General features: G+C 44.2%; 1 protein-coding gene across 1 annotated transcript; it reads left to right on the forward strand.

Annotated features, from left to right (window-relative positions):
* The first annotated feature begins 5,543 nt into the window (after nucleotides 1–5,543).
* LOC142173021 (uncharacterized) lies at nucleotides 5,544–5,969 on the forward strand. The gene has a single exon (XM_075237602.1). The coding sequence runs from the start codon at nucleotides 5,544–5,546 to the stop codon at nucleotides 5,967–5,969; it is 426 nt and encodes a 141-aa protein (XP_075093703.1).
* The last annotated feature ends 5,154 nt before the right edge of the window (nucleotides 5,970–11,123 follow it).

Genomic DNA, 11,123 nt, shown 5'->3' on the forward strand with positions numbered 1-11,123 from the left:
TCCGAGTAAGGGCCGCACTCCTAAGGGTGTGATGGAAATAGTCTACTCTAATACAAACATTAATGGCTGCTTCCACGGCTCGAACACGTGACCCAACTTTACTGTTGCTCCAAGACTCCCCTTCGTAACATAGAGATAAATGATGGATGAATTATAATATAGAGATTATTTTTTAAATAATATTTAATATAAAATATGAATTTACTTTTTAAAAATTATTTGATACATGAGGTTATTTTGGAAATTTAATTGTTTAAAATCATGTATTATTAAATTTAGCATTCAAATTTTACTTTATATTTCACATAAGTAATAAATAGATTGTTGCATAAGTTATGCAAGTAAACTAATACTCTCTCCTGTCCACAATAAGTGACCAATTTATCTTTTTATTTTGGTCCAAAATAAGTGTCCATTTATATAATAAAGAAAAAATTCAATTTTATTTTTTTAAAATTATCCTTATGTACGTATCCCTAAAAAGTCTTTTACTGCTCACATTAACTATGCTGCAACATTTAAATTAATGGTAGTTTAGTCACACTAACTATTGTTGTCTAGAATTTTATATTTCCTTAATGGTGTGCCCAAGACAAATTGGTCACTTATTGTGGATCGGAGAAAGTAATATTTATGCGGATAACAAAAAAGACAACTAAATGCTCGAACGTTAATGTTGAATTTTATGCCAGTTTTGAAAAAAATAACCAAAAACCCAATAACTATACTCTAAGGGGGAAGATTTGCGTCGTTTCTAAGAAAGAAAAATATTTTGAAGTATTATTTTATTGGGCTAAAACTAAGAAGAAAACCAATAACCATACTATTAGAGGTATGTTTATGTAACGTATAATATTAGTTTTAAGAGAAAACAAGAAGCCACAAATAATAAGTGTTTACCCTTAAAAACGGTAACAATTGAATTTATACGCGGTTTTAAGGATATATGGATTAATTCCATACAAGTGATTAATAACGTTAGATTAAGCAAATGAAAGATGTAATAAATGGCCAAACCAATGATAAGAGTGATCCCGAGCTCGGTAATAGCTCGACGAGGAACCTGCCTTCGGTGCCGAGCTTGCACTTGTGAAGAACTTATGAACAAAAATAAGAACTTTGAATAACTTGTAGAAACAGAGAGAATAAAAGTAAATTGCCTTGGTATGCGTGTTACAATGTGTTTTATGAACAATAAGCTTCCCCCTTTATATAGTAGGGAGTTTTACCCTAAGTACAATCCTAAGAAAGGTAAAAATTTAATGTTTCGTTAGTCGCTGATCTTTTACCGATACGGGCCGAGATTCACGCCATGATATCCGGTTGGGCACGGACATCACGACTCTTTGTTAGTCGTGTGCGGTTGTTTGGTAATGTTCTCCGAAGTTTTGAGGCTCGAATCGGACGTGGTCCTAATGCCCCCGAGGGCAGGTGTTTTTCTCGAGCCCCGATACGAAGGGCTCCTCGCTCTGACTCCGATTCTTTACGGTCACGTTCCTACTCCGTTTGCCTCACCGAGAAACTGGGGTACTCAGTGGGCTCGGTTTTACCCATATACAGATAGTCCCCTCGTTTCTCAGAGAGTAGGCTTGCCGGAATGATGGGAAACGACAGATGACTCAGGTTCCTTCCTTCGTACGTTACAACGAGGGAGCCAAAACACCCCTTCTGACTTCGGACACGTGTCGCTCATCTGCAGGTTTCCCCCGAATGCTAAGCGTCGGTTGTTTCCCTATAAAAGATTCCTCCATTTTTGTCTTTTTCTACTTTTCGACTAAATTACTACCTTCGAGCTTTCCAGTCATCATCAAACCTTATTTAAACCTTCATATCTTCATCCTTATTCTTTAATTTCCATAGTAATTCCCATATTTTTGCCTAGATTTTCTTTAAATCCTCATACTCTCTTCTTCATCTTCAAAACCCATTTTTCCAAAACTTTGCATTCTTTCTTCAAAATTTCAAACCTTCCTCCAGATAATAATGGCCAAAACATCGAAATACGTTCCTCAACAAGTTGCCTCTTCATCTTTTCAACCGACCACTGGTACTGAAGCGGTCGCCCCTGAAGTAGTTGCCCTCGAAACAGCTTCCCCCGATGTGGTTGCTAACGAACTGGCCCTCGAGCCTCCCTTAAAAGCGTTCATCCTCGGTGCTGCTCAACTGCAGACGACTTTAAAGTCGAGAAGCCCTCGCGAAACAGGACCGGGGCGAAGGAGTCTCGAGGTAAATATGCTCTGTGACTGAAGATGTTCTTCCCATAGTTCGAAAGGACTTCAATTGGGAGGTCAAGGACATAGTAGTCCCCGGGCCCGAGGACGCCGTTACTACCCACGTGGAGGGGTACTTAAGTGCTTACACTTACCCCTTCACACTGGACCCGGTGGACCCGATCGTTCTGGACTTTTGCAAGAGGTACGGGGTGTGCCTCGGGCAAATCCATCTGTCGTTGTGGAGGATCGTGATCCTCCTTCGCTACTTCGTGAACAAGACCGAGTCTCGTCGGTTCACGATCGACCGCCTGCTTCGGTTATACAGTCCCCAAATATTCCGAGGGGGACTAATCAAGCTTACTCGTCGGGCCTGCAAGACTCCCTTTTCAAGTATCGATGAAGACCGAGACCAGGAATGGCAGGGATGCTTTGTTTGAGTGAAAACCGAGGATTTGATCCCCCCCCCCGAATACATGTCATTTCTTGAGAAGTGGAATGCGTCTCGTAAGTGCAATCTCTCTTTAAACATCAAAAAAAAATCTTCAATTTCTTTCTTCTCATTCATGCTTGTGATTGTGCAGCTGTTGCCCAGGTTTCGAATGCGTTTAACCGGCTAAAGGAATGGATCGAGGGCATCTCTACTCAGATGTCGAACTTTGAGCGCACATGGCGCGGACTCTAGAAGGGTCGGTGGGAGGCTTGTTCTCATGGTAAGGCCTCTTTTTAAATAACCAATACCATGTATCTACCTTTTATTACACTAACTCCTCTTCCCTTTTGTTATTGCAGGTTTGCGTAAGACCACCGAACTTAGGCCTTCGAAAGGGGACCAGGATGTGCCATATCCGTTGATCCCTCCGTTGCTACCACGGAGGGAAAGAAGAAAAGGAAGAGGAAACCTTTAGGCTCCCCGGGCTCCGGGGTGAAGAAACCAAAGAAAAGGGTGCTCTATAAGCCCAGGAGGGGCTCTAGTTCCCGGGTGCCAGATTCCGACTCTCTTCTACGGCTTAGGGACAAGCCGGAGGATGAATCTATTTTTGTTACCCACGGGATGGCCTATCTCGGGGACTCGGATGCATTCGAGGAGGAGACTCGTGTGATCAACCCCCCTCTAACTCAAAAGACCAACGTGGATACCCGGGGTAAAACTCTCCAGGATGCCAGCTCCGCTCCAAAGGAAGCACCCGGTGTAATTGAGATCTCGGGGACGCCCTCCTACACTGAGACCATGCTCGAGGAGGCCTAAGCGAAAAAGGAGAAGTCTAATGAGGGGGTCCATGTGCGGACGATCCCCTTCACTCATTTTTCGATAGTGTGAACTCGTCTTCTTTGGACGACTTCTCCGGGATGGGCGACCTAGAAGTTCCGAAGAAGGACACATCGTCAGAAGCTGGCGCGCCGAGCTCGAGCCAAAAATTGATCAATCAGTTCTAGTTTTGTCTGCTCATGTGTGGGTAGCTAGCTACTTCCAATGCCTGGTAACCGAGGAGGATCAGGAAAAAATGGATGAGGTGAATGTGCCATGCCTTTTCAATGAGGCGCAGCAGGCGCTGAAAAGAGTAAGGCATCGTTTCTTGCTATCGATCTATTGTTATCTATGTTTGATGTTTCTCACATTTTTTGCCCTTTTTCAGGCTTCACTTTGGTACTTCACCACGAGAGTTTCCTTCGGTATCAGGTTGAGGTAAAACAACTCGAGCTCGAGATCAAGGAGCTTGCCCAAAAAAGGGACATGTACAAGCTTCTTAGCTAGCAACAAAAGGGGGTCGCCAAGAACCTCCAGGCCGAGCTGAATGTAGCTCAGAAAGAAGCATCGGCCTTAAGGTAGGAGCACGCCGACTTGGGGGAAAAGGTAAATGTTTTTGAAGTTAGAAATGAGAGTCCGGTCGCAAAGGCTAACAACAATACTTTGCAGGTCCAGTAGAAGATCGACCATATTGACCAACTCCGCAAGGAGATGGACGAGATCTAAGTAATGGCCGATGGGTGGAAAAGCAAGATGGACCTGCTGGCCTTGGAGAAGGAGACCGCCCGGGCCATGCTGTCTTTGGTGGAAGTTCATCTTTGGGTGGAGAAGGAGAAGGCTGATACAAGGACTCAGCAAAATGAGGATCTGCAAGCACAACTGGGCTCGGCCATCACTGAATGGGATGCCCTTGGTTTGGAGCTCGAAATAACGAGGTCCGGGTTGGAGACAATGCTGATGAGATGGTGACCCAATACAAGGCCTATGTTGAAGCAGTTGAGGCCCACATGAAGACCACTGCTGAGTACGTGAGGCGGCTATCCCGAAGGGAGACGTGTCCATTATGAGGAAAAGCGAACCCGAGATTACATGTCGGAGGGGACCATCTCTTTCAACGATGAAGACGCTGAAGGCATCATGCAACCGCATAATAATGCACTGGTAATTTCTGTACTTATAAATAAATCTCGAGTTAAGCGTGTGTTGATTGATCCAGGTAGCTCGGCCAATATCATCAGATCGAGGGTCGTAGAGTAGCTAGGTCTACAACACCAAATAGTGCCTGCAGTCCGGGTCTTAAACAGATTCAACATGGCATGTGAAACTACTAAAGGGAAGATAACCCTACCATTGAACACCGTCAGAACCATTCAGGAAATGAAGTTCTACGTGATCGAAGAGGGTATGAGGATATGGCCCACGTGTAGGAGGTCACGTGTTCATTTGGATTCGTGGTCTCGTTATACTTTGGAATTTCGGGCATACGGAACTTCTTCGGGATTGGTTTCGGAGCTGTGATCGGAGAGAAAGGCTTTTGGACAAATTTCTTGGAATCCAAACCTTTTAATATTGGGGGTGCTCCTGGGATTTGATCAACCTTGGAGTTATAGGTCTCCACTTTTTTGTCGTTGGCTTCGATCTTCTTTTCCCCTGATTCCACCCGCTTTGTCAGTTCCTCAAGCATCTTTATTATTTCGGGGTTGGTCCCGGGTTCAACAGGGAAGATATAATAAAGATGCTTGAGGATTGACAAAGCAGGTGGAATAAGGGGGAAAGAAGATCGAAGCCAACGACAAAAAAGTGGAGACCTATAACTCCAGGGTTGATCAAATCCCAAGAGCACCCCCGATATTGAAAGGCCTGGATTCCAAGAAATTTGTCCAAAAGCCTATCCCTCCGAGCGCAGCTCCAAAACTGATCCTGAAGAAGTTCTGTATGCCCAAAATTCCAAAGTATAACGGGACCACATATCCAAATGAACACGTGACCTCCTACACGTGTGCCATCAAGGGAAATGACTTCGAAGATGACGAAATCTAGTCGGTTCTGCTGAAAAGTTCGGAGAAACCCTGTCCAAAGGAGCAATGATATGGTATCGCAACCTGCCCCCTAATTCCATTAATTCATTTGCTATGCTTGTGGATGCCTTCGTAAAAGCTCATGCTAGGGCCATTAAGACAGAGACCGAAAAATCGGACCTCTTTAAAATGAAACAAAGAGATAACGAAATGCTCAGGGAATTCGTATCAAGGTTCCAAATGGAAAGAATGGACATGCCTCCTGTTATAGACGATTGGTCCATTCAAGCATTCACTCAAGGACTCAACCCCCAAAGCTCTTTGGCTTCAAAGCAACTGAAACAGAATTTGATAGAGTACCCGGCAGTAACTTGGGATGACGTCCATAACATGTACCAATCGAAAATCAGAGTCGTGGATGATCGGCTCAAGGCCCCATCTGGGTCCGTGTATACCATCAGAACTAATGACAGGTTCAAAAGTCGATCATGAATCGAGACCAAACAGAGATTGGTATCAACCGTATAGCGAAGATCGAAGGGGCAGCGGATTCGGACGTAACCCTGCAGAGAATGAAAAGAGAAGCGATCGAGGTCATAATAGCCAGGGACTCATGAACAAAAACGGTTTCAACAGGCCACTCGGGGCCAGGGAGGCACCGAGGTTATCGGAATACAACTTCAGCGTCGATGTTGCAGGCATCGTATCTGCCATCGAACGTATCAAAGATACCAAGTAGCCTCGATCATTGTAGTTCGATCATGCCCAAAGGGACCCCAACCTGATGTGTAAGTATCATGGCACTCATGGCCACAGGACCGAAGATTGCCGATAACTAAGAGAAGAAGTGGCCTGACTATTCGATAACGGGCAACTCCGGGAATTTTTGAGTGATCAAGCCAAAAATCACTTCAAGAATAGGGACTCCAACAAACAGACCGAGCAAGAGGAACCTTAACATATCATCAACATGATCATTGGTGGAGTCGACGTCCCTAGGGGCCAATGCTGAAGCGTACTAAGGTGTCAATTACGAGGGAAAAACGAACCCGAGATTACATGCCAGAGGAGACCATCTCTTTCAACTATGAGGACACTGAAGGCATCGTGCAATCGCATAACGATGCACTAGTAATATCTGTACTCATAAATAAATCTCGAGTTAAGTGTGTGTTGATTGATTCAGGTAGCTCAGCCAATATCATCAGATCTAGGGTCATAGAACAGCTGGGTCTACAAGACCAAATAGTGTCCGCAGTCCGGGTCTTAACCGGATTCAACATGGCATATGAATCTACTAAAGGGGAGATAACCCTGCTAGTGAACACCACCGGAACCATTCAGGAAACGAAGTTCTATGTGATCGAAGGGGATATGAGATGTAATTCTCTATTCGGAAGACCATGGATTCACAACATGAGGGCAATACCCTCGACACTACACCATGCATTGAAGTTCCCCAGGCCGGGAGGGATCAAGACAGTTTACGGAGAGCAGCCGTATGCAAAAGAAATATTCGTAGTCGATGAGGTGATCCCGATGTCCGCACTCTCGACATCAAAGAACCCGGAGTCGGTTAGGAAGGAAGAAACTAAATAGCAATCACCGACACCGACACTGGCCGAACCGGAGAAGCAAGAGACAGGCGAGGATAATGATTACGGAGTTCCCAGGTCGTTCATTGCCCCTGATGATTCCGATGCCACCAAATTGATGGTCGAGGAGCTGGAGCAAGTCATATTGATCGAATACTTTCCCGATCGGAAGGTATACCAGGGCACGGGGTTAACTCCCAAGCTCATAAAAAACTAATTTAATTCCTTATAGCTAACGTGGATTGTTTTGCTTGGTCCTATCTAGATATGTCAGGGATCCCCCCAGAAGTAACCACTCATAAGCTAAGCTTGGTCCGAAGTTCCACCCGGTTAAACAGAAAAAGAGGCGACCTCAGTCCAACGTTAAGAATGCATTCATCAAAGACGAGGTATCTAAACTCCTTAGAATAGGTTCCATCCAGGAAGTTGTGTACCGGATTGGTTAGCTAACATAATGGTGGTGCCTAAAAGGGAAAATAAATCAAGGATGTGCGTAGATTACAAAGACTTGAACAAGGCGTGCCCCAAGGATTCTTTTTCTTTGCCTAACATCGATCTCATGATCGATACAACGGCCAGGCACGAGATACTCAGCTTTCTTAACGCCTATTTCGGATACAACCAAATCCGGATAGGCCAGAGCAATCAAGAAAAAACTTCTTTTATCACTAAATTCGGCACCTATTGTTATAATGTAATGTCGTTCGGACTAAAAACCGCTGGTGCCACTTATCAACGCCTAGCAAACCGGATGTTCGAAGAACAAATAGAAAAATCAATGAAAGTTTGCATTGGCGACATGTTAGTTAAGTCCCTGTGAGCAGAGGACCATTTGAAACATTTGTAGGAAACCTTCAACATACTGAAGAAATACAATATGAAGCTGAACCCGGAGAAATGCACATTCGGGGTCGGATCCGGGAAGTTCCTTGGATTCATGGTGTCCAACTGAGGGATTGAGTTCAATCCCAACAAAATCAAAGCTATAGAAAATATCACCGTAGTTGACAATGTCAAGGCCGTTTAGAGGCTAACCGGGCGCATAGCCTCCCTGGGCCGGTTCATATCGAGGTCCTCCGATAAAAGCCATCAGTTCTTCTCATTATTGAAGAAGAACAATAACTTTTCATGGACCCCGGAGTGCCAGCAAAATTTGGAAGAACTCAAACGGTACCGTTCGAGTACACACTTGCTCCAAACTCCGAAGGTAGACGAGCAGTTGTACCTGTACTTAGCGGTATCCGAGATAGCGGTAAGTGGAGTCTTAGTCGGGGAAGAGGAAGGTATGAAATTTCCTATCTATTATGTTAGTAGAACTCTAGGCGAGGCCGAAACAAGGTACCCTCACCTAGAAAAATTAACGCTCGCTTTGCTAAGCGCCTCTAGAAAGTTAAAGCCATATTTTTAATGCTACCCCATATGCATCGTAACTTCTTATCCATTAAGGAACATAATGCAAAAACCTGAGCTTTCGGGCCGATTGGCCAAATGGTCCGTAGAAATTAGCGGGTACGATATCGAATATCGACCCCGAACAACCGTCAAATCTCAGGAATCTTGACTTTTTTACGGATGGTACCTCGAATGCAAAGGGGTTCGGACTCGGCATCGTGTTGAAGCTGTCTATGGGTAACGTAGTTAGGCAATCTGTTAGAACTGTGAAATTTACTAACAATGAGGCCGAGTATGAGGCCATGATTGCAGGTCTCGAATTGGCTAAAAGCCTGGGGGGCGAAGTGGTCGAAGCTAAGTGCGACTCCCTCCTTGTGGTAAATCAATTCAATGGGACATTCAAAGTAAAAGAGGAACGAATGTGAAGGTACTTGGACAAATTATAGGTAACACTGCATCGATTCAAGGAATGGACCTTACAACACGCATCCCAGGACCAAAATAGCGAAGCCGATGCTCTGGCTAACTTGGGGTCATTGATTGATGACGGTGAATTCAGCTCAGGAACGATCGTACAACTCATGAAATCAGTAGTGGAAGAAGGCCATGCCGAGATAAACTCAACGAGTTTAACTTGGGACTAGAGAAATAAGTATATAGACTACTTGAAGACTTGGAAGTTGCCCTCGGATCCTAAAGAATAAAGAGTTGTACGCACGAAGGCAACCAGGTTTAGCCTGTCCGAAGGTACTCTGTTCAGAAGAACATTCGATGGACCACTCGCCATATGCTTGGGGCTGGGGGACACGGAATATGTTTTAAGGGAAGTTCACGAAGGCACCTGCGAAAACCATTCGGGGGCAGAATCTTTGGTTCGTAAGATAGTCAGAGTCGGCTATTACTGGATCAACATTGAGAAAGATGCGAAGGACTTTGTATGGAGATGCGATGGCTGTCATAGGCATGCACCAATGATCCATCAACCCGGGGAGCTACTACATTCGGTCCTGTCACCTTGGCCGTTCATGAAATGGGGAACGGACATTGTCGGTCCCCTGCCGTGGGCACCCGATAAGGCTCAATTTATATTATTTATGACTGACTATTTTTCTAAAAGGGTCGAAGCTCAAGCGTTCGAGAAGTACCAGGAAAAAGAAGTCATCGACTTCATTTGGGACTACATAATATGCTGGTTCGGTATACGGGCCGAGATAGTGTGTGATAACGGGAAGCAGTTCATCGGCAACAAGGTAAGCAAATTTTTCGAGGACCATAAGATCAAAAAGATCTTATCAACACCCTATCAGCCTAGTGGGAATGGACATGCGGAGTCTACGAACAAGACCATACACCAAAACCTTAAGAAAAGGTTGACCGATGCCAAAGGAAAATGGAAGGAAATTCTGCTCAAAGTCTTGTGGGCATGCCGTACGACCTCAAAAACTAGTATCGGGGCCACTCCATTTTCATTGGCCTTTGGTGCCAAAGCAATAATACTGGTCGAGGTGGGAGAATCGAGCCTCGTGTTCCGATATGCGACCGAAGAATTAAATGATGAGGACATAAGCACGAGCCTGGAACTATTGGATGAGAGGTGCAAGACCGCCCTAGTTAGGTTGGCCGCCCAGAAACAGCGGATAGAAAGATATTACAATCGAAGAGCCAACCTCCGACACTTCAATATCGAGGACTTGGTGTTAAGAAAAGTAACATTGCACACCTGAAACCCGAACGAAGGGAAGCTGGGACTGAATTGGGAAGGACAATATCGAGTTATCGAGATTACTGGTAAAGGTTCATACAAACTCGGTGCAGGAAACGGTTCACAGCTACTGAACAACTGGAACGTGACGCACTTAAAACTGTACTACTGCTAAGGTATGATCTCATTCACCTTTTTTACGAATCGGATTAACACTTGCATGCAACAACCAAAGGAGAATGTGGTTGTTAGGTATGAAAGCGCGCGTTGCACTCTTTTTACCTTAAATCAGTTTTTTCCCAAATAGGTTTCGCGACATGGTTTTTAACGAGGCAACAATAAATCGTGCTAACTTAGAATCGAAGACCGGTTTTAAATCAGAGTCAATGGTCGCATCAACAGTATCCGAGTCCTCTCGAGACCGTCCTCGAATACTAGAGGCTATCACCCTCGGGTCAAGCTTTTTGGCAATGAAGGGATGATATTTTGTGCTTGAACAGTCTAGGCTCGGTGACGAGCGCAAAACACATACTTAAATTGTGCTTTCTAGTGAAAGACAGTATAGTATAATATCGTGTTCACATGGATTGGATTTAAATAGTATTATCATAGTTTGTAGCTAGATTGCTATTCAGGAGGATCAACAGTTGAGGTTTATATAATTAATAATCTAAAATCTACAGTTATTGACTAATGACAATCGCAACAAAGGTAAGAAAGGGAGTTATCAATGGGATAAAATATGGGTTAATAGGATAGGTGAAAGACAATTGTTTGGGATCTAACTCTAGATAATTCACTTCTATTGTTCAAGTGAGTCTCTCGAATTCACTTAATTATCAGTACAAATGTTTAGTAGAAACTCCTCTCTCGATTAAGTCTCAACCTCACAATATGAACCAATCTAAACTCGGTGAAGATATGCAAGAATTCGTAGTGGATTGGTATTTAGGAGAG

This window comes from Nicotiana tabacum, chromosome 18 (genome assembly GCF_000715075.1).
Source record: "Nicotiana tabacum cultivar K326 chromosome 18, ASM71507v2, whole genome shotgun sequence".
Taxonomy (NCBI): Eukaryota; Viridiplantae; Streptophyta; class Magnoliopsida; order Solanales; family Solanaceae; genus Nicotiana; species Nicotiana tabacum.

Excerpts from the sequence above, each read along its gene's own strand:
- LOC142173021 (XM_075237602.1), top strand. The coding sequence starts at position 5,544 with ATGATATGGTATCGCAACCTGCCCCCTAATTCCATTAATTCATTTGCT.